This window comes from Pelobates fuscus, chromosome 2 (assembly GCF_036172605.1).
Source record: "Pelobates fuscus isolate aPelFus1 chromosome 2, aPelFus1.pri, whole genome shotgun sequence".
Taxonomy (NCBI): Eukaryota; Metazoa; Chordata; class Amphibia; order Anura; family Pelobatidae; genus Pelobates; species Pelobates fuscus.
Window position 1 is genome coordinate 448,919,631 of NC_086318.1, and position 25,626 is coordinate 448,945,256.

General features: G+C 43.3%; 1 protein-coding gene across 2 annotated transcripts in view; it reads right to left on the bottom strand.

Annotated features, from left to right (window-relative positions):
* Positions 1-18,298: 18,298 nt before the first annotated feature.
* XPO5 (exportin 5) overlaps positions 18,299-25,626 on the bottom strand; it is a 170,825-nt gene continuing 163,497 nt past the window's right edge. For both annotated transcript variants that reach the window (XM_063444187.1, XM_063444186.1), the window contains 2 exons: positions 20,092-20,253; positions 18,299-19,322 (listed from right to left, as the gene is read on the bottom strand). In XM_063444187.1, the coding sequence (XP_063300257.1) occupies positions 19,179-19,322; positions 20,092-20,253 (306 nt within the window). In that variant the 3' untranslated portion in view covers positions 18,299-19,178. The remainder of the gene's footprint in view (positions 19,323-20,091; positions 20,254-25,626) is intronic.

Genomic DNA, 25,626 nt, shown 5'->3' on the forward strand with positions numbered 1-25,626 from the left:
TTAACAATTAATCCAATTAATGATGTTTATTTACCGATATCTCGATAATCAATGATGATGCAAAATCCCCCTTAAAAGGGCCTGCGAGCCCGCTCTTTCCTCAGATGCCAATAAATTTCCTCGAAGTTATTTTAACCTGAACTCCGTGTGTCAGTCTGAATTACTTCTGCGTATACGCAATATAATCATCTCAAATTTGGACAGGAACAGATAGACATTTAAACATCTTTGTTTATTTCTAAATTATACTATAACAATTTGGCGCCCAACGTGGGGCATCGGGCTATGGCCTCTGGCCGGTAAGCCGTCCTAAGGAAGACGCTGTTGGACGGAGGAATCCGGGGGGAAGGAAAGGGAGACTGATCACCTCCAATCACACGGTAGAGACTTCTGCAGAGCCACCGGTATGTTCCGGCCCCTTTGATTGACCCGTCCACGTGTCTGTGACTGCTTCCCGGGAGGACATCAAAGACAGGTAATATCTTGCCCGGTGTCTTGTTACTCACTTGTTTACCTGCATTTAGTCTATCTGTTGCCTGGGTGTGTTTGTATTGGCCTGTTTTAGTTTAAGTGCCCGGGTTGAGTGTTTATTTGTGTCCCCTTTTTTGGGGGGGATAAAAGGGGGGTGGACCTGGGGGTGTTTGCCTGGGGTCCTCTGTTGCCTGTTTACTCCTTTTAGGAGCCACGTGGCTGTGGCTGTAGGGAAAAAGGGGGGTGGACCTGTGGAAGTTTTCCTGGGGGTCTTCTTTGCCTGTTTACCTCTTTTAGGAGCCTCGTGGCTGTGGCTATAAGGAAAAAGAGGGGTGTTGGATCTGTGGAGATTGTGTAGACTCATAGTTTCCTGGGAGTCCTTCTGGTGTCACTTTGATAGCCTAGCTAGCCTCATTGTGCACATAACTCTGCTTGCAGAGAGGTGGTACCCTCCAGCTTCGAGCGCTGAGGCTGGTGGCATTCCAATTGTTATTTGTGGTGCGTGGATTCGGGCAGGCATTGCTGTCTCCATCACCACGGGGTAGTGAGACTTATGAGTGGGTTCATAGGGGCGCTACGAGGGTGAGGATAGAGGTGGCCACACTTAGTGGACTGCTGTAACGAGGGAGGCTTACGGATCTCGGACCGGTGTTAGTTGTTTTCCGTGGCCGCTGGTAGTGAGACTTACGAAAGTCGTTCTCCGAGCGGGGACACTACGAGGTTGAGGGAGGTGACTTTGGTCACACGAGTAAAGGAAAGGGATTACTGTTGATTTTATTTGAACTGTGATGCATGCACTGTATTTCAATTGAATTGTTGTGTTTTTTGTTTAATTGGGAGTCATTCAAACTCCTGTGTCTGTCTCTAAAATTTCTCATTACTTTTTACTTTTCCTATACTTCCTGTATTATTTACTCTATCCACTCCTATTTCTCTTGTAAGAGAAGTGATTGGTCACACACTTCTCACTCCGCTCCAATCCGTGACTACCACCTCGGGTAGGCGGATTTAGTGACTGGTCTACGTTTTGGGAAGACGCACTTGAGGGGGACCCACCCTCCTTGAGTGGCAGTCGAGCATTGTAGACGTTCTGTTTCATTTTTCTTTCCCTATATCTGGGACGCCTGTATAGGGGGGATATGGGACAGGAAATGAGTAAGCCCGGTAGGGGCTGGCTCGCATGTGATTTAGTTGAAGACAGAGAGGGTGAGGAGATGGTTAAAGGTGTTGAAAAGATTGCTAAAGTGTGTAAAATTGCTGTGCCTTCATGTGGTAGATTGCAGCCAGAAAGCTGGCGTAGATTACTGACAGAGAAGAAAGGCAAGTTTACAGATGATTTATTGCGGACTGCTGAAGCATGGTACAGAGTAGCGAAGGCTATTCAGCAGGGAGGTTGGGTTGAGGAAGAAATAAATCATAAAGGTGTGAAATTGTTTGTGTATCATAATAATTGTGTTGCTGGGGTATTCCCTCAGCCAGCGCCCCAAAATGGCGCCCAGGGGATGTCTATCCCCAAGGTTCAGTCAGCAACAAGTGACAGCCAGCTGACCATGTTCCCCTCCCCCAACCCTCCCAACGCCCATCCCGTCATTTCCCCTGTTGGTCCGGTCCTGAATTCTGATGGATCATTACTCTCCCCATCATCATCCCTAACATTCCCATCATCCTCATCCATCCCTGCACTACCTTCTCTGCCTAATCCGAGCATTTCATCTGCCATTCCTTCTCTACACTCTCTCTCCGTCAATAATCCTACCCTCCCGTCTGTATCCACCCAGTTCACCAACCCCTCCTCTCTTGCTACTGTCAATCCTACTACACCCGCTCCGGCTCCTCCTACTACACCTGCGTCTGCTAATCCCTCTCCGCTCTCTCCCTTTCCCACTCCTCGCACAGCCCAAGTTCCTACCCCTTCAGTTTCATATCAGTATTCCGGATGTCCCACCTCCTTCCCTAACCCCTGCCCAACTAATCCATCCTCCCCAGGTTCCGCCCAAAACCCTGCCCAGTTGTCTTGGCCCTACCCCTTCCCTTACCCCTTGACCCTGCCCCATCCAAACCAAGCCTACTTCCTTTCCCAAGCCACTCCCCAAACCCCGGTCATGCCCAGTCCGGCACAGTCTGCCCCGGATGTGCCCACATCCAACATGGCCGCCACTTCTTCCCTTAACCCTAATGCAGTTTCCTTTCACGCCTCCAATATGGCGGCCCCCAGTCATCTAGCACCCTTGATGCCGGTACTTCCCGATGATTATTCACCCCAAGCTCATAACCCACTAGCCACCCCAGCATCTGGGAATCCCTCATTTCCCCCGGTTCTGACACCTCAGGTGGTCCCCTTACGCAGAAGGGCCCAGACCACAGATGAGGATGAGGATGACGAGGTATCCCAGGACTCATTGGAGGCTGCGGGGCCCTCGGCCCGCCGTTCCATCGATGATCCTTTTGGACATAAGGGTCGGGGAGAACGGGCCCCTCCTAAATATGTTGCTTTTAATCCTACTCAAGCTAGTGCTCTAATGAAATCACTCCCTGACCCAGAAAAGCAGCCTATGCCTTTTTACCGAGGGATAGTTCAGATTCAAAAGACTTATTCCGCAGCATGGCGTGATTTACTGAGCATTTGTGCTATTAAAGCCGGGGATGCATATTGGCCCAGCATGGCCCGCCACCTCAGTACAGATCTGCTCGTAAGTGATATTGATTACCCCTCCGGAGTAACTTTTTGCAACCAACTGAAAGAATGGGCTAAGGACAAACTTGCAGATCAGGCTGCTGGCCTTACTGATATTATACAAGACAAAGGGGAATCAGTGGAAAGGTTTCAAGCAAGACTGTTCCAAATGTTTACAGATTTGGGTTTTGATCTTACTGACAAGATTCATTCACAAATGCTGTCTGGTGCATTTGTCCAAGGTGTTAAAGACTCCATACGCAAGGGAATCATTGCTGCACGCCCTGAATATAAGGTAGTCCCTTTGGATACCTTACTCTTAGTTGCTAGAGGACTGGAATCTGCCCAGACTCCTAGAAGGCCCAGTTCAGCTCCTCTCATGGTGTCTCGCCCTGCACCAGTTCCCAAAGGCACTAAACCTGAGGATGGTTATTGTTTCAATTGCAAAGCTAAAGGACACTTCAAAAACGATTGCCCAGAACCTAAGAGAGAACCCAAGAAGATGTCCAAGCCTGCCCCCAAGGCCACAACAACAGTTCCAATAGTTGAGGAACCTGATGATTAGGAAATTGGCAAGCCTGTGTCATTAACCCCTGTCATGGCAGTGTCTTCAGGGGATAAGGGGGGGCCACTTGCCACTGTGACTCTACCCATTGAAGGTCAACCTACCACATTTCTTGTTGACACAGGTGCAGCCCGCAGTCTTCTACGAGAACAAGACCTGCCAGACCCATCTTTTCTGTCAAATATTGATGTATCTTGTGTTGGAGTGGATGGCCAACCAAGACACAGTCCTTTAACAACTCCATTACGAGTTGGCAACTATCCTAGCCTGCTTGCTCGTTTTGTGGTATCCTCCACATGCCCAATTAACCTGTTAGGCGCTGATGTCCTCTCACGCCTGCAGGCATCTATCACCTTAACTCCAGATGGACATGTAGAACTGTCTACTCCTCTATCTGAATCAGACACCTCAGCCTTGTGCTCCCTGCCTCTGATGCTGCACTTAGAAGAACTCCGTGGGGAAGCAAAGGAACAGAGGTCCAATTTTCCAGATGAATTAAAAACAAAGGTACCTGCAAAATTATGGTCCTCAGGCCCAGAGGACATAGGTCACCTAAAAGTTCCACCTGTGGTGGTAAAGCTCATTCCAGGAGCAAAGTTACCAAGAAAACCACAATATCCCTTAAAACCAGCTCAAGCTGCAGCTATTTAAATTCAAATCAAAGCACTCTTGGAGAAGGGTGCTCTTGTAAAATGTGAATCAAAATGCAACACCCCATTATTTCCTGTGAAGAAGAAAACTCCAAAAGGTGAACCAGAGAAGTATAGAATGGTTCAGGATCTCCGTGCAGTTAATGAAGCAACAGTCCTAGACACCCCTATTGTGCCTAACCCACACACTCTGCTCTCTGGGGTCCCACCTTCAGCAAAATACTTCACAGTCATTGATTTGGCCAATGCCTTCTTCAGTGTACCACTGGATCCAATTTGCCAATACCTGTTTGCTTTCACACATGAAATGCTACAGTACACATGGACTGTCATGCCCCAAGGGGCACAAAACTCTCCAAGTCAATTTGCAAAGGCCATGTGCTCTATCCTTGATCCATGGCAAGCAGACCACCCAGAAGTTGTCCTGCTCCAGTATGTGGATGATTTATTACTCTGTGGAGATGACATACCAACAACTGAAGAATGTTCAATTAATTAGTCTCCTTTGCTATTTGGCAGAACAAGGATGCAAAGCATCACTTCTAAAGCTGCAATTCTGTCAACCTTCAGTAATCTTCCTTGGACATTGCCTATCCCAAGGCACCAGACATCTCACTTGGGACCGAGTCAGAGCAGTACTGGATATTCCACCTCCAAGGACTTCAAAATCTCTACATGCCTTCTTAGGCCTCATTTCCTACTGCCGAGCATGGATCCCAGAAGCCTCTCTGCTCATGCAACCTCTCTATGATGCACTCAAGTCAGACCCATTCTGCCTGACCAATGAAGCACTGGACAATTTCCACACTCTAAAACGTGCCATTGCATCTGCTCCTGCTTTGGGCCTGCCAGACTATACCAAACCCTTCAAATTATTTGTCTCTGAAAGACAAGGCCATGCTACAGGAGTCCTTACCCAAACAAATGACTTAAGAGGCCGCCAGAGGCCTATTGGATATTTCTCCTGCCAGCTGGATATTGTGGCCAGAGGGACCCCTTCCTGCCTTAGGGCTGTGTTTGCTGCAAGAGAACTTATTGAAAGAACTGCAGACCTGGTCCTCGGCCACCCTCTGGTTGTCTTGGCCCCTCATGACATTTCTGCCATCATCAACCAAGTCCAGCTCAAGCATGTGTCTCCTGCCAGACACCTGCGTCTACAGTGTCACCTTCTCCTACCTGACAACATTACTATTCAAAGATGCCAAGTTCTTAATCCATCCACTCTTCTTCCACTCCCTGAGGGGGGTATTTACTATGGGTTTATCATGGATGAAACCTACATCTACCTTCTCGCCGGATGCATCAAGAGAATGCATCAAGATTTAACATTCTATGAAGAACAAACACCTCTCTGTGAAGGCCCTGATTATGCCTTCTGTACCACGTGGTACAAGCCAAACATCACTCCTGAACCTTGCTATGAAGATGAGCTTTATCACTGGATGGGGGTGAAGCTCACTGCTCAAGATTTCTACTGTGACTCTGAAGGCAATAGCATGGTCCTGATCCAACTACCTCCAGAACTCAATTACCTGTACCGTCATTGGGATACTGCTATTCCACATGTCCCTGTTACCAAGTTGAAAACAAAATCATGGAATGATCTTGGGCCCTTGGCAAAATTATGGGCCACCATGGATGAATCACAGCTACAGGAAAATGGCATTGCCAAGTACCCAACAACTGATCTTCTTGAAGCATGGCCACGCCATTTCCTGGAAAAAGAATTTCAAGATCTGGTCATAGTGAATAATTATGACCCAGAGACACCTCATGACTGTTTTGAACAGATGAAAATGGAGACAATACACTTACCAACTGTGCATGAGAATCCATTACCAAATCCTGATTTCACCCTGTTTGTGGACGGTTCAAGGTATGCTGATGAAGAAGGAAAATACCACACAGGATATGCCGTAACCACAACAGATGAAGTTATCAAGTCATCATCTTTACCACCAGCAATGTCTGCACAAGAAGCTGAATTACAAGCCCTGACTTCAGCATGCAAAATTTCCGAAGGAAAACGTGCCAACATCTACACGGATTCAAGATACGCTCTGGGTGTGGCACATGACTTCGGCTTCATTTGGAAGACAAGGGGATTTCTTACCACTGCCGGTACACCAGTCAAACACAGCTCTGCAATCAAGGAACTAATGGATGCCCTCCTATTCCCTGAAGAAGTGGCTGTCTTGAAAGTCAAGGCACATGGGAAGTTGGATACAGATGAAGCAAAGGGCAACCATTTGGCTGATCAGGCTGCTAAGCAAGCAGCAAGAAATTTGCAGGAAGTGGATGAAGAAGTGTCCGGACAAGAAGAAGAAGTTCCTATTTTTACCTTACAAACCCTTCCTACTGACCTAAGAATTTTGCGGGAACAGCAAGCTGCAATTACCCCCGAAGAAATCCAGAAATGGAAGAAGAAAGGAGCTATCCTAAAGGACGGAATATACTACAACAACTTTAAATTCTGCCTTCCTAAAAATTTATATCCAGCAGTTGTCCAATGGGCACATGGACCTGCACATCTGTCAAAAGACCTAATGGCCGCCCTCATACAAAAGTATTATGAAGCACCTGGAATCACAACATTGATCAACAGCTTCTGTAGGGCCTGTGTCATTTGTGCAAAATGCAACCCAGGGAAACCAACCAAGGTGCCCTTGAAACACCTGGCTAAGCCCATGTACCCATTCCAGAGAATTCAGATTGATCACATACAAATGCCCAAGAGTGGGCCCCATGAATATGCACTAGTAATAGTGGACATGTTCTCAGGCTGGCCAGAAGCCTACCCAGTGGCCAATATCACTGCCAAGACAACAGCAAAACGTCTACTTGCAGATATTGTATGTAGATTTGGACTTCCAGAAGTCATTGAAAGTGATCAGGGCCCAGCTTTTACAGCAACAGTGACTAAAGAAATTTGGACTGCTCTGGGAGTGACCCTAGCCTTTCACACCCCTTATCACCCACAAAGTAGTGGCAAAGTGGAACGCATGAACGGCACTCTAAAAGCCAGAATGTTAAAAATGTCACAAGAAACAAAGATGCCCTGGCCAGAAAGCCTGTCAAAAGCTTTATTTAGCGTTAGGCACACACCTAGAGGGAAGCACTCACTATCCCCATATGAGATTCTATTTGGGACCGCACCCAGACTAGGTTGTTATTATCCGCAACAGTTGCAGCTTCAATCTGATGTTTTAGTAGACTATGTAACTGAACTTGCAAGTGCCTTGAACAAAATACATGCCCAAGTTTTCTCTTCAATTCTAGATCCCGATTTGGATACAGGTACCCACAACCTGCTTCCCGGAGATTGGGTTCTGGTCAAGAAATTTGTGCGGAAAAATACCCTGGAACCAAGATTTTACGGACCGTTCCAAGTTCTCCTGATCACCGCAACCTCTGTCAAATTGGCCGTCAGGCCACACTGGATCCACGCTTCCCACTGCAAGAAGACTCCTGCCCCAGAGGAAGCAGATACCGCACAACCATGTACCTCTGGTACATTATCTCCTTAATTAGTTTAATTAAGGCCCAGCAAGTAGCCATCACCAAAGATGCTAGTGGGTACACCTTCTGGTACAATTCATCATGTACCCGTGTGGCTACTTATACTTTTGATTACTGTGATATCGTAGAATGCCCATTCCCTACATCACAGATTCAGAATATCTATAGAGATATCCCTCATTCAAAGGACCCCTATGTTTGTGTAGTTGACAAACAATGGGGGCACAATTGTAACCATTGGGGGGCGGCGGGATGGAATGCCGGGCCTGCCTGGGGTTACAAACCAAAAAGTGCCTTATCTAAAGTAGATGATCATGGTAGATCCCTTCTCTAAAGAATGACTCTGAGAAAGCCTGGAGGAGGTATACCAATGAAATTAATCCTAAATATTGAGCATCCAAGTCCAACAGATGCAGACCAGTATGTAATGGGAATGTATTGGAAAAAAGGTTCCTATAACAAGTTAGGGCATTTCTACCTTAAAGATATGTGCAACTCTTCCGAGTGGCAAGGGGCCACCCATATGGTCTCAAATCCATTAAAACCACACATCCAGTCCTTTAAGGACATGATGGCCATCGCTAACCCCACCTTTGAAGATACCATGGCCGCTGAAACAGGTTTTAATGATGTTAATCTATGGTTAGAATGGATGAAATCTAATGCCAACAAGCATAACAAAACCGCATGCTATGTGTGTGGCGGTGCCCGGCCTCACCTGGGCACCGTGCCTTTAACCCTGCCAGTAGATATAGAAGAATGTGTTTTGAGTCTTTTTGCCTATCACTACGATTTCAACAGGTCCATATGTAGAGCATGGACAGTAGAGTATCCTCTTCTAACCAAGGATGTCAAACCCCCAGATGGTGTTACAGTATATAAAGGTAACTACACTTGTTATGCTAATTATGATGGAATTGGTAAATTCTTGGGTAACTTCTCTAAAGGGTATTGTGCCACCTACAGAAATGTCTCCATGAACTTGTTGCAGTTCCATACTAGGTCATTGGGGGATATTTACTGGTTGTGTGGGGATTTACAGCTAAGATCCAGAATGGACAAGGAATGGTGGGGGGAGTGTACTTTGGCTAAAGCCATTATGCCTATACATATTATCTCTGACACACACCCCGACACACATGAGTCCAAACACACACCAGCCAAGGTTAAGCGCGAAGCCCCAGTAAAAGGCAGTTTCGACCCCCACATTTAAATTGATGCCATTGGGGTGCCTAGGGGGGTGCCCAATGAATTTAAAGCAAGAGATGAAGTTGCTGCAGGATTTGAATCACTTTTTACCATAGTTACTGCAAACAAGAATTTGAATTGGATAAATTACATCTATTACAATCAACAGCGCTTTGTTAATTACACCAGGGATGCCCTCCAGGGATTAGCCGAACAGTTGCAGGCAACATCCCAAATGTCCTTCCAGAATAGAATGGCCTTAGATATGATTCTAGCCGAAAAAGGGGGTGTATGTAAAATTTTGCCCGACACCATGACATGTTGTACTTACATCCCAGAAAACACAGGCCCTAATGGTAAAGTCACCTTAGCCATAGAAAAATTAAATGAGCTCTCTGAAGAGTTAAAAAGAAATTCTGGGATAAAAGATCCCTGGGAAAGATGGTTTGGTTGGATGACAGGATGGCAAAGAGCTTTAATGCATATTGGTATAGCAATACTAATTTCTCTTTTTATCTTTGCTCTTCTCGTTTGTTGTGTCCTCCCTTGTCTGAGAAAATTCCTACAGAAGACTGTAGACCAAACAACACCAACTTTTGCACATCTGGCAGTTGATGACCAAGATTTTCAAGATCTCAACTCACCCTGTATACCGCTGCAAACTATCCCTTTTGTTGATAAAGTGCGAGAGTTCTAGGAAGGGACCAGCTTAGGGACAGCATCTGTCAGTGAATGGGTAAAGTCCCCGTGTGGAGAAGAGGTGGACAAGCCACCATGGGCCACCCATGGAAGTGAAGTGTTCGAGAGCCATGCTGACGATGAGTTAGCCTGCTAGGGACAGATTAAGGGACAGAATTGCACTTTGCATTAACACCTAGCTAGCGGCCACGGGGTTTCTGTGCCTTTGGGCTAACACGTCTTCTGGTATTAACAAATAAAGTTTATCTTTTAGAATCTAACATTTCATAGGGGGGACTGATGTAGAATTATTAAAAATCTTTATTGAACCTGTATTGAATTATTGTACCAACTCCATTTTAATCCCACACTATGACAGACCCTCAATTTTGTCCACATTACCTGACAGATCCTCCATTTTAAACTACATTACATGACAGAATTTCCCAGCAACATTTAGTACAATGAACAGAGACTGTATTTTCTATAAAGACATGACTAACCCCGGAATTGCTGAATCTCCTGTAATTTGCAACATAGTATAATCTGAAGGCCATGAGAACACTGTACTAATGAAATGTTCTATTCATAAAAGAGCCTTGCACCTGACCACGAGACTGACATCACTAACTACGTAAAATGACGCCCAAGCCCCCCTTTCCACCGAGTAAACCTCATGCTCTGAAAGATGGCGCTTGAGCCATCCGTCCACACCCGTGTCCAAAACAATACCACCTCTCGGTGGGAGGGCACCTAGCTAACCACTTAGTTTTTGAGCCAATTAATCATATTGATGGGTGGACACTGACACAGACACTTAACAATTAATCCAATTAATTATGTTTATTTACCGATATCTCGATAATCAATGATGATGCAAAATCCCCCTTAAAGGGCCTGCGAGCCCGCTCTTTCCTCAGATGCCAATAAATTTCCTCGAAGTTATTTTAACCTGAACTCCGTGTGTCAGTCTGAATTACTTCTGCGTATACGCAATATAATCATCTCAAATTTGGACAGGAACAGATAGACATTTAAACATCTTTGTTTATTTCTAAATTATACTATAACACTAGTATGTCCCTGTGGACTACAATATATAGGGAAAACATCATGTCCCTTTAAAATAAGAATCAGAGAACATATATACAACATCCAAAGAAAATTCCTTAATCATAGTGTGTCCAAACACTTCATGGAATATCATAACGGAGATCCCAGCTATTTAGATTTTTTTGCAATTGATCGTATACAAATTCATTGGAGGGGTGGAGATAAGGATAATGTCCTCAGTAAGACTGAAATGAGATGGATTTTCGACTTGGACACACTTATACCAAGGGGGCTTAATATCGATTTTGAGATAAATACTTAAATTTGAATCAGATTTTGTAACAAGTCTTAATCCTAATCACATATGACTTCTAGGTAATTCAAAAGTTTATTAATTTTACTGATTCTTAATGATCTTTTAAACATTTGATTTATTTACTTAAATATCATTGGATTGTAAATTTGTACAACTAATTTTTATCAATATATTAAATTAATTATACATGTTTATTTTCTTCTTAATTATTAGAAATGACAATGAATTTGGAAGTATGTTCATTCATATTTATGTTATGAATTTATTTTAATATCTCCCCTTTTCTCTATTTTTTCTTCTAGCAGAGTAAAATGGTTTAAAATTTGTTTTTATCTATTCTTTTATATAGAGAAAATTTATGTATTAATTATTTTATACTGAGTGAGTAAAAGTATCATTCTGATTGTTAGAAAGTTGCAATGTTAGATCGTGGATAAATGCAGGTTGCACGTATTATTGAATTTTTTATGTACATAGAGTAAATAAATGTATCCACTTGATTGCTAGAAATTTGCAATGTTTGAGTGTTGCTATGCCGCACGTTCTAATGAAAGACTTTTGCGAACGCTAAGAGTTCCCGGCACAAGAGATTTCCCTCCCATACCCCTACGTTACCCTTACGAATGCGGAAGTGAAGGGGGTAACTATAGACGCTAGGATGCCCGGTTGCGTCGAGAAATAAAGGGGAGGAACCGAAAACTCAAGCAGAAAAAGGGCGCGAAAGGACTCCTATTTAAAGCAAGTTTGAACTGAATGGATTTACACTTTGAGAAAAGTTTCGGCTGAAACGCGTCAGTGTGTGCAGAGTGGGATTGCGGTTTTCAAATTTTTGCTGCTGTTTTACCTTACAATAAAACCTTTTTAAAAGAACCTGCATCCTGGGCATTTTAAAGAAGGAACAAGCAAACAGTTGGCATTTGATTCCAGCCACCACTACTCCTTATTCATTCAAAGCTCCTAGTCTGAGTCAGCTTTTAAGTGACTCAGTAATATGTGAGTTTGTTAACCCCTTAAGGACCGGACTGTTTTTGCGATGTTGTACATTTGCGACCAGGCCTCTTTTTACACTTTTGTGGTGTTTGTGTTTAGCTGTAATTTTCCGCTCTCTCATTTACTGTTCCCATACAAATTATATATTGTTTTTTTCAGGACAAAAGGGGCTTTCTTTACATACCATTATTTATATAATCTCATGTAATTTAATTTTTAAAAAATGAAAAAATATGATGAAAAATTGAAAAAAATACACGTTTTTTGAATTTTATGTGAAAAATCTTTTACTCATCTACAAAAGCGAATGAAAAAAACTGCTAAATAGATTCAAAATGTTGTCCTGAGTTCAAAAATACCCAGTGTTTACATGCTTTTTGCTTTTTTTTTGCATGTTATAGGGCTATAAGTACAAGTAGGATATTGCGGTTTCAAAACATACATTTTTAAAATGTATCAATAGTGACATTGTAACACTATTATCTGTCATAAATTGCTAAATAACACCCCACATGTACATATTTTTTTAAAAGTAGACAACCCAGGGTATTCAATATGGGGTATGTCCAGACTTTTTTAGTAGCCACTTAGTCGCAAACACTGGCCAAAGTTAGCGTTCATATTTGTTTGTGTGTGAAAAAAGTAAAAAACTAAATTGAACGCTAATTTTGGCCAGTGTTTGTGACTAAGTGGTTACTAAAAACGACTGGACTTACCCCATTTGCAATACCTTGGGTTGTCTTCTTTTGCAAATGGTATGCCATCATGGGGGTAATTCTCATTCCTGGGCTACCATACGCTCTCAAAGGCAACGTAACCAACCTGGCCATTTTCAATGTAAAAATATTTGACCTATATATTTGACCCTGTAACTTTCAAAAACGCTATAAAACCTGTACATGGGGGGTCCTGTTCTACTCAGGAGACTTTGCTGAACACAAATATTAGTGTTTCAAAACTGGAAAATGTATCACAACAATTATATCATCAGTAAAAGTGCTGTTTGTGTGTGAAAAATGCAAAAAAAGTCACTTTCACTGACAATATCATCGCTGTGATATGTTTTACTGTTTTGAATCACTAATATTTGTGTTCAGCGAAGTCTCCCGAGTAAAACAGTACCCCCCCATGTACAGGTTTTAGGGTGTCGTAGAACGTTACAGGGTAAAATACAGTGATAGCAAATTAAATTCTCTGGTCTTTCGGCCTGGGTTGGCAGGCAGGTCCCTTAAATTGCAATCAATAAAATTACTTAATTATGTAAAAATATTACCTAAATACGCACGTAGAATTTAAATATATATGCATATTTATATATTTGAAGTCTACGTGTATATTTATATAATTATTTATGTAATTTTGTATATCGACATATGAATAGTTCGCATTCTTTTTATTTATTTAAATATACATAGATATATATACAATTTCATTTTAAGTGTATTTTGATATAAATATATATATATTAATATCAAAATACAGTTAGAATAAAATTTCGTATAGATATATAATTTTTTTTCAATTTTTTATTATTATTTTTAATTTTTTTAATTTAATTTAAATTATTTATTATTCGTATTTTATAATAATATATATATACAATATATATAGTTATTATATATATTATATATATACGTGTGCAAATTAATTATAAGTGTATTTTTATATTAATATATGTACATATTAATATAAAAATACACTTAGCATGACATTATATATATGATATATAGACATATATTATATAGGTATAATATATGTCTATATATCATATACATACACATATATAATAATATATTTTTTTTTATTAACTATAACTTTAATTTTTTTTATGATTTTACACTGGCAGGGAGACTGCCTGTCAGCACAGACAGTCCCCCTGCAGGCAGAGACTAGGACACCTATTGTGACCATGTGGTCGCCCTGTTGGGCGATCACATGGCCCCAGGGGTCCTAAACCGCCATGGGGAGACTGTCTGGGCTGCAGGCAGTCTCCCCACACCGGGAGCACCGCCGATCGCCGCCGGGGGAACGACGGCGATCGGGTAAGTACATTTTAAATTTAGGACGGTTCAGGACCGTCGTCGGTCGGCAACGCAAAAATGCCGATGACGGTCCTGAACCGTCCTGCGTCCTCAAGGGGTTAAATTATTCACAATCTATTTTGACGTTATTACCCAATGTCTTTTCCCTGATTTTATATTTACAGGATTTTAATTGAATATAAGGGTAAAGAAATCTACTATTTGTGTATGCTCTCACCGTTTATATTATTTTTTCACTGATTTTGTGTGTGGTGGAGTGACCCCACAGGTGATTGAAGCACTCTAATTTATTGTATTTTAATCCAATATACGCACTCTCTCTTTTTATACCTACAGGCCTACCATGAACATTTCCTCCTGGGAACTTTACTTTTGTTGGCATAGAACATGTTACACTAGGTCAACAAGGTGGTAATCTAGACTTGAAACGGAGACAAAGTGAGAGTTATTGGACCCATAAGTTACAGACCCTTTCCCCAGTCGGGCTCAATGAGGATTTTACGTTTTCAGCCTTTATTTAAAGGGACACTATCGTCACCAGAACAACTACAGCTCATTGAATTTGTTCTGGTGAATAGAATCATTACCTGCAGGTTTTTTTCTGTAAACACTGTCTTTTCAGAGAAAATGCAGTGTTTACATTACAGCCTAGTGATAACTTCACTGGCCATTCCTCATATGGCTGTTAGAGATCCTTCCTGGGTCATGGCTGTCTAAAATGTATCCAAACATTCAGTATCTCCTCCCTCTGCATGCAGACACTGAACCTTCCTCATAGAGATTCATTGATTCAATGTATCTATATGAGGAGATGCTGATTGGCCAGGGCTGTGTTTGAATCATGCTGGCTCTGCCCCTGATCTGCCTTTGTCAGTCTCAGCCAATCCTGTGGGGAAGCATTGTGATTGGATCAGGCTACCACTTCTGCTGATGTCAGAAGACTGCTTGTTTTTTTTTTTTGAGGTAAACAGCATGCAGAGTTACAGCTTCAGGCTTGAATACAGTCAGATTTTGCTATATTTATGGAGGCATGAGGGGCCGGGGGGCTAGATGGTGGTTTTAACACTATAGGGTCAGGAATACATGTTTGTGTCCCTGACCCTATAGTGATCCTTTAGAGACCCCCATATTTTTTTTGTTGTTGAATTCACAGCATACTTTTCTGACCCCCAACATCGAGTTATCCATTATCTATGTACATAAAGCCATATGACATTATAATTCACTAATAAATCTACTAGGGATTATCAGTGTTCAAATAATACATTTTAAGTGTTAATTATAGTTATGAGTTGTCTTACTTATTGGACTTTTTATTATCACTTATACTATAGCTATGGATATACCTGGATGGTTTTTTTTTGTTGTTATCCTATGCGACACTCCACAGTGATTCCACTGGTCACTTACCTGGTTGTGTACATTCATATCCTTATCCCCGTGGATTCCTAAAAACTTTAACCATTTGAGAACTTTTTCTTTTACCTTGAAATTAGCTTTAACTGCTCCAATTTTACATTTATCTTGGTATCCCTCTTTTTCCTCCACTTTGTATTTAATGATGGACCCCTGTATAAGTGATGTAGTGCTTTTTAATCGTTGTTCGCATAGCAGTTTAGTGGAGGTTGTGATGGACACTATGTGTTAAGTGCTACAAGTTAATTAATTAGTCTACTTTGCACCCTTTGGATATCTGTAATTCCATGGACCCTAATGGCAGCTTGGTATCTTACTGATACATTCAGATAAGGGCAGATGATTTACTATGAATAAAGATGGTGGGCGACACATGAAAGGTGATGGATGCAAATAGTTTCTACTATTGTAGTTTTCCATCAATGCATTTAGATAAAAGGATGATATTGGTTTATTAAAGATTATAAACATGGTGGAATAGTGTGTATATTTAATGGTTGTTTTGATGGACACTATGTAAAAAATGCTGCAAATTAATTACCTTCCGGTATACGCTCCACCATGCACCCTTGTGATATCTGCAATGCCATAGTTATTCTGCCAAATCAATAACATTATGGTATCTCATTCATATATTCAGATAAGGGTAGATGATTCACTAGGAATGAAAATGTTGGGCGACACATGAGCCATGAGAGGTCATGAATCATATTTGCCAAATTAATAGCATTAGAGATTATCATTGATGCATTTAGATAATTGTATAATATGGGTTTATTAAGGACTATGAACACGGTGGGTGACAGATGTAAAGGGATTTATACTTATTACACTTACATCCATTTTACTGCCTTTCCACTTGGGATATGTATGGATTTACCCATTGCTGCATATGAGTTGCAGCAGATAGTGAACTAGCAAGCTGGCCATTTACATATGTAGGGTATAAAAGTCTCCTATCAGGACTTGTCTTTTCATTTAGGCATGCCCCGTGTGATAGGTAATGGGAAGACACTTGCTATGAATGATGAACATGACCGATAAGGGTTTCTAAGGGTGGAGTTTGCTGATAACATTTGCTTTATAAATCCCAGTGATATCCATTCAATCTTGAACCCCAGACGAAGGCGCACACAGGCGCCGAAATGTGTGTCTGGTAGCTTAGTTGTTTTTTTAATTGTTTATGGTATGTGAGTGGTGATCTGTTTGTAGGAGTCTCTAGCTATATTCCGATTTTTGGGATGTGTGATTGCAAAGCTATCTTTTGACTCTTTTTAACCATTGGTAGGAGAGCCTTAAAAAATGCAAGGTGAAAAGGTGGTAAAGTCATGATAGCCCTCTCAGATACATCCTTATATCGGAGATCCAGCCTGTGGTATTGCAATATATGCTTTTAGCATTAGGCATAAGTTATCCTTTACAAAATAAGTGTTCTTTTTTTCATTAATTAGTTGTGGAGTTTTCCTGGTTTGTTTTACCCTTTCCCCTAAATCTCCTGGTTATATGTAGTCAAATGTATTATACCTAATCACTACTACCGATTAATACATACTTACCTCAAAGTATCATATCAACACAGACCTATATTTTGTAGCATTTTATTTGTAACAGTCCTCTTTGTTATTTATCCAAGGATCGATCGTGGTTTATATTTCCGGGCCATTTTCTTTGTGGGATTATAAACATATGTCCTCCCTATATTGCCTCCATAGACTGAGATCTAATTAAGAGACTCCATATGTATATATTTTCTTCTGTCGGGTGATGGGTTTATTAATATTTTTTTACTGATTATTTGAGTCCTTGAATACTTCTGATTTCAATACATTTTTAATAAACGTTCCTCATCTTTTTTTAGGGACTTGCTCATTTCCATTTCCCTCTTTTAGTAGGGGTTCTTTGGAATGAGTTATTCTCCAATGCCCAACACGACACATTGATCCTCTATCTATAGGGGTCAATTTATACATTGTTTGAGTAAGCATCTTCATGTCTGCAATCTGAATGCCCTTTATCTCTGGGTGCTCCAGTGTTTTAATTGTTACAGTTGGTCTCGCTCTCTGGAGAGGTGAATTCTCTCCCGTAAGGCATTTACACCCTTTTAAGATAAAGGGGAGACAATACATCTATTTTACTTACCTTGCGCTCAGGTTTAGCTTACTAGGCCTCTTTGTCTCCTGCCAGAGGTTATAGCACAGAAGTTGTTCACATAACTGGTGAAATTAGGTAATTCATTCAATAAATGATATATCTACACATGGCAGGTTAGATCTACAAATGGTTGAGAATATTATTGGCCTTGAACACTCCCTGTCTCCAATGTTAATGAAGAAGGGGGTTTCTGGAAAAATACTAAGACTCCCTTAGTAACAATAGTTTACCCCTGCCCCCGCTATCGAATATCAGAGAGCACACCTTTTTAACTTATGATATTAGAGAAGGTAGTAGTCACCACCAAGACCATAACTATAACTACTAGTGCCCCCACACCCCTTTGCCATATCTAATATTATAAACATTGGTATTAGCCTCGGTGACCAAATCCTGCCCCATATTCTCTATTGGATACATGCTCACTTGTCTGATCGATCCGGACCATATCCATATCATCGCACACACTCAGACAATGCGTCCCAGCCAGTGCAAGATCTACCAGGGTGTGGCAGAACCGGTGCCAGCTGGGTTACATGGAGTGACAGGACCAGTAAAAGCACCCCACTGAAAACATAGATTCAATAGATTTCTTACCAAACATGTTTACTGATGTCCAATTACAGAAAGGGTCGGGGATATCCTACCCTCCCGTAAAAATACTAGCTCAGTCAAAGACCTGGGACACAAATATTAGCAGGGCACCTGCCAGGCATGGAATGTCATAGATAATATCCCCTACCATATTAATCTGTCCAAATGTGGATTGATATCGTCTAACACCTCACATGGTGGAAGCAGTATAAAGCTTATTGAGTAGGTCTCTTCACATAACGTGGCGGTGGTGGTGATGGCAGCGGCTGCTTCTCTGTTCATTGGGTCAGCTCCATGAATACTATAACCACCAAACGACAGACAAAGGACCATTAATCATATTTCACATGACAAGCTCCAGCTGCAATAAAACTAGGGCCTCTGTCCAATCAGCTCCTGGCAGTGGTTCATACACACAGGATCACAGAGTACAAGCCATGGCTGGTTCGGTACAGTGAAGTGCAATGGTCTGTCACTTATTTGATACAGTCAAAAGAGAGTCTTGGTGACCTTAAATAGAAAAGCGAGACAGCCAGTCTAAAAGCATTATAGGGGAGGTTTGTGGTGTGATGCGGTAAGGGGGGGGTCCGTGGCTGATGTAACATGGTGAGGGGTGGATGTCTGGCTACCACTTGATTCCAGGAAGTGCCTCCGATACTGTTGCGCTGCTTGGGCCGGAATGCAATTAGTGTTGGTAGAAGATGGATATTGATGCTGTTTCAGCACAGGCGCTGGCATAAATAAAACAACCACTCTCTCAGGGTGCATTGACTGAGCAATGTTTCACCCCTCCCCCCATAGGGGGAGGAAGAAGAGGCAGATCTCTCTCACCCCTGTAGTGACAGAGGAAGGTTTCCAAGTTTGGACATAGTCAAGGCTTAAATAATGCAGGAAGGGAGTCATCACAGTTTTCTAGAATTGGATCCACATCAAGCTGGGTTTTGGATTTTTTCTGAAACAGGGCAGGTAAGTTGCGGATATGAATTTCTTTTCGAAACTGTTCTCCTAAAGGTTTCTAAAAGCAATAAAATAAATATTAGATGGTAATTTTGTGTTGTATTCTGATTAATTGTGCAGTTTGAGGTTTCAGTTTTGGAACATATAATGTCCATTGGCTTGCTTTACTAATTCTAACCCTTTGTTTTAAGCTCAACTCCCAAGAATTAGCTATACGATTATGGTGTAAGGAGGTCCCCTGTCCCCACACGTAACTATTAACAGATTTAATGTGTATTTTTTCACATTAAAACAGGTGTGTTAAACAGAAATATAACTACAGCTTATTGTATCATTACAGCTTGGCATGTAATTGCAGTTTGGTGAGGTTACTCTGCGCAGTCTGAGCGACACCCCCATTTTATAAGAAACCATTTCAAAGCAGTCTGCAGTATTAACATTTTGGCCAACTTGGACGGCAGAGATAGGCTGAGAAAGCTGTGCATCCAGGACGGAGGGAATTGACAAATATAATATTAATGCAGCTTAGGAGGAGGCGGTGTTATCCTGGTGCCACAGAGAGCCTACACTTCTGTCAAACTGTGCCAAAACATATTATGATGTTGCTTAGAGGACCCCTTTAACTCGAGCCTGGATATTCATTTAAAATTGAAAGCAGCAGTTAACATTTAAAGCAAGGCCTAGAAGTTACTGGCCACTCCAAGCTTGGAGAATTCATGGCACACTAAGCAGGGTAGTCACCAGGACGATATTTTTAGTAGTGTAAATTAGGCCCCGATATACCTATTTACTATCTTCTGTGGTAGTTATGGTGTACCCTTTCTTACCCCTATACAGCCAGTGATTAGCCTCTTGAAGTGGTCTTTCCTCCTCTTGTCGGCCATTTTTTGCTTTGGAAAGAGAAGTTGTGAGTCAAACTGATCCAAGGACTGTTTCTGGATCTCAGGAACTTGTTCCATCACCGAACGCAGTGCTGGGTAATGGGGGCGCTGGAAAGGAGAAAGATATCAAATAAACTAAATCAAAACAGAACGAGATGCCCTAAGTAAAGCAATATTTTCTGGACCATGCTCATGGTTCATGCTCATTAAAAGCGGCTCTGTCCTCGCATACTTTGCAAAGAGCGAATGGTGACATACTTGCTTGTTTTGCAGCAGCCTGTGGATGCTGTTGAAGGAAGATATACTTACTTACCTGAAGCTGTCCCTTGTGAGCACCACCATTTTCATTTCTCAACTCCATCATCTGTCAGGAGCAGTGTCTCTGCGCATCTTTATAGACCAACTCTCACAATCCGAGAGATCTACTATTCCCACCACTGTCGCTAGCGACAGCTGTAGGAATTAAAACCTGATGCCGGATGCTCTGCCTTTTCACAAGTTTTGTCAATCTGGGACTTGACCTTAATGACGTTAGGGAGTGCTATGTCGTAAGAGCGCCATAACGAACAGGCTCTCCTGACAGACAGCCAGATCAGATCGGGCAGAAAATTCCGCCCAGCCGCATCATGTGATTGCGATGACACAGGGATCACATGACTCGGATTGGCAGAATTGCAACATTGCCTGGGTTGTCAGGCAGATCCCCCAACTATATATAATTTAATTCCAAGTGCATTTTGATAATATATATAACTTTTAATTCTACATGTATATTAATGTATGATTTTATTAATCACCTGTCTGATACACACACACCCTCACTGACTGCCAGACACAAACACACACGCACCCTCACTGACTGCCAGACACAAACACACACACACCCTCACTGACTGGCAGACAGACACACACCCTCACTGACTGGCAGACAGACACACACCCTCACTGACAGACAGACACACACCCTCACTGACAGACAGACACACACCCTCACTGACAGACAGACACACACCCTCACTGACAGACAGACACACACCCTCACTGACTGGCAGACACACACCCTCACTGACTGGCAGACAGACACACACTCACCCTGACAGACACACACACTCACCCTGACAGACACACACACTCACCCTGACAGACACACTCACCCTGACACACACACACACACTCACCCTGACACACACACACACACTCACCCTGACACACACACACACACTCACCCTGACACACACACACACACTCACCCTGACACACACACACACACTCACCCTGACACACACACACACTCACCCTGACACACACACACACTCACCCTGACACATACACACACACACACACACACACACTCTCTGACACACACACACACACACACTCTCTGACACACACACACGCTCTGACACACACTCACGCTCTGACACACACACTCACGCTCTGACACACACACTCACGCTCTGACACACACACTCACGCTCTGACAGACACTCACTGACTCTCTGACAGACACACACACACTCTCTGACAGACACACACACACTCTCTGACAGACACACACACACTCTCTGACAGACACACACACACACTCTCTGACAGACACACACACACTCTCTGACAGACACACACACACTCTCTGACAGACACACACACTCTCTGACAGACACACACACTCTCTGACAGACACACACACACTCTCTGACAGACACACACACACACTCTCTGACAGACACACACACACTCTCTGACAGACACACACACTCACTGACAGACACACACACACTCACTGACAGACACACACACACTCACTGACAGACACACACACACTCACTGACAGACACACACACACACTCACTGACAGACACACACACACACTCACTGACAGACACACACACACTCACTGACAGACACACACACACTCACTGACAGACACACACACACTCACTGACAGACACACACACACTCACTCACTGACAGACACACACACACTCACTCTCTGACAGACACACACACTCACTCTCTGACAGACACACACACACACACACTCACTGACAGACACACACACACTCACTGACAGACACACACACACTCACTGACAGACACACAGACACACACACACACACACTCACTGACTCTCTGACAGACACACACACACTCTCTGACAGACACACACACACTCTCTGACAGACACACACACACTCTCTGACAGACACACACACTCTCTGACAGACACACACACACACTCTGACAGACACACACACACACTCTGACAGACACACACACACTCTGACAGACACACACACACACTCTGACAGACACACACACACACTCTGACAGACACACGATCTGACAGACAGACACACACACACGCTGAGAGACACACACACACGCTGAGAGACACACACACACGCTGACTGTCAGGAAGTAATTATTAAGGCGTTTAAAGTCATGTGTAGGGAGGTTTAACTAGGGCTGTATAAATAGTGATTTAATTCCTAAATTACAGAGAATTGAACAGTTAGACTAAAGGGGCATGCTCTATACACCAAAATGGCTTTATTAAGCCAAAGTTGTTTTGGTGCCTATACCGTCCCTTTAGGACAAAGTAGTTAAAATGTGTCTTATGATATACATTGACTTTGTTGACAGAGCAACTTTAGTAGATAAAAAAAAACATTCTTTCACACCCTCACTGATTGACAGACATGCACACACACTCATTCTCCGACAGACATGCACACACACTCATTCTCCGACAGACACACGCACACACACTCTCCGACAGACACACGCACACACACTCTCCGACAGACACACGCACACACACTCTCCGACAGACACACGCACACACACTCTCCGACAGACACACGCACACACACTCTCCGACACACACACTCTCCGACAGACACACTCTCCGACAGACACACTCTCCGACAGACACACTCTCCGACAGACACACTCTCCGACAGACACACTCTCCGACAGACACACTCTCCGACAGACACACTCTCCGACAGACACACTCTCCGACAGACACACTCTCCGACAGACACACTCTCCGACAGACACACTCTCCGACAGACACACTCTCCGACAGACACACTCTCCGACAGACACACTCTCCGACAGACACACTCTCCGACAGACACACTCTCCGACAGACACTCTCCGACAGACACACTCTCCGACAGACACACTCTCCGACAGACACACTCTCCGACAGACACACACACTCTCTGACAGACACACACACACTCTCTGACAGACACACACACACACACTCTCTGACAGACACACACACACACTCTCTGACAGACACACACACACTCTCTGACAGACACACACACACTCACTGACAGACACACACACACACTCACTGACAGACACACACACACACTCACTGACAGACACACACACACACTCACTGACAGACACACACACACTCACTGACAGACACACACACACACACACTCACTGACTCTCTGACAGACACACACACACTCTCTGACAGACACACACACACTCTCTGACAGACACACACACACTCTCTGACAGACACACACACACTCTCTGACAGACACACACACTCTCTGACAGACACACACACACACTCTGACAGACACACACACACACTCTGACAGACACACACACACTCTGACAGACACACACACACACTCTGACAGACACACACACACACTCTGACAGACACACAATCTGACAGACACACGATCTGACAGACAGACACACACACACGCTGAGAGACACACACACACGCTGAGAGACACACACACACGCTGACTGTCAGGAAGTAATTATTAAGGCGTTTAAAGTCATGTGTAGGGAGGTTTAACTAGGGCTGTATAAATAGTGATTGAATTCCTAAATTACAGAGAATTGAACAGTTAGACTAAAGGGGCATGCTCTATACACCAAAATGGCTTTATTAAGCCAAAGTTGTTTTGGTGCCTATACCGTCCCTTTAGGACAAAGTAGTTAAAATGTGTCTTATGATATACATTGACTTTGTTGACAGAGCAACTTTAGTAGATAAAAAAAAACATTCTTTCACACCCTCACTGATTGACAGACACGCACACACACTCATTCTCCGACAGACACACGCACACACACTCATTCTCCGACAGACACACGCACACACACTCATTCTCCGACAGACACACTCTCCGACAGACACACTCTCCGACAGACACACTCTCCGACAGACACACTCTCCGACAGACACACTCTCCGACAGACACACTCTCCGACAGACACACTCTCCGACAGACACACTCTCCGACAGACACACTCTCCGACAGACACACTCTCCGACAGACACACTCTCCGACAGACACACTCTCCGACAGACACACTCTCCGACAGACACACTCTCCGACAGACACACTCTCCGACAGACACACTCTCCGACAGACACACTCTCCGACAGACACTCTCTGACAGACACACACACTCACTCTCTGACAGACACACACACTCACTCTCTGACAGACACACACACACTCACTCTGACAGACACACACACACTCTGACAGACACACACACTCACTGACAGACACACACACACACTCACTGACAGACACACACACACACTCACTGACAGACACACACACACACACACTGACAGACACACACACACACACACTGACAGACACACACACACACTGACAGACACACACACACACACTCACTGACAGACACACACTCACTCTATGACAGACACACACACTCACTCTCTGACAGACACACACACACTCACTGACAGACAAACACTCACTCTATGACAGACACACACACTCACTCTCTGACAGACACACACACTCACTCACTCTCTGACAGACACACACACTCACTCACTCTCTGACAGACACACACACTCACTCTCTGACAGACACACACACTCACTCTCTGACACACACACACTCACTCTCTGACACACACACTCACTGACAGACAGACAGACAGACAGACACACACACACACTCACTGACAGACACACACACACACACACTCACTGACAGACACACACACACACACACTCACTGACAGACACACACACACACACTCACTGACAGACACACACACACACACACTGACAGACACACACACTGACAGACACCCACACTGACAGACACCCACACACTCACTCTCTGACAGACACACACACACACACACTCACTGACTCTCTGACAGACACACACACACTCTCTGACAGACACACACACACTCTGACAGACACACACACACACTCTGACAGATACACACACTCTGACAGACAGACACACTCTGACAGACAGACACACTCTGACAGACAGACACACTCTGACAGACAGACACACTCTGACAGACAGACACACTCTGACAGACAGACACACTCTGACAGACAGACACACTCTGACAGACAGACACACTCTGACAGACAGACACACACACACACGCTGAGAGACACACACACACGCTGACTTT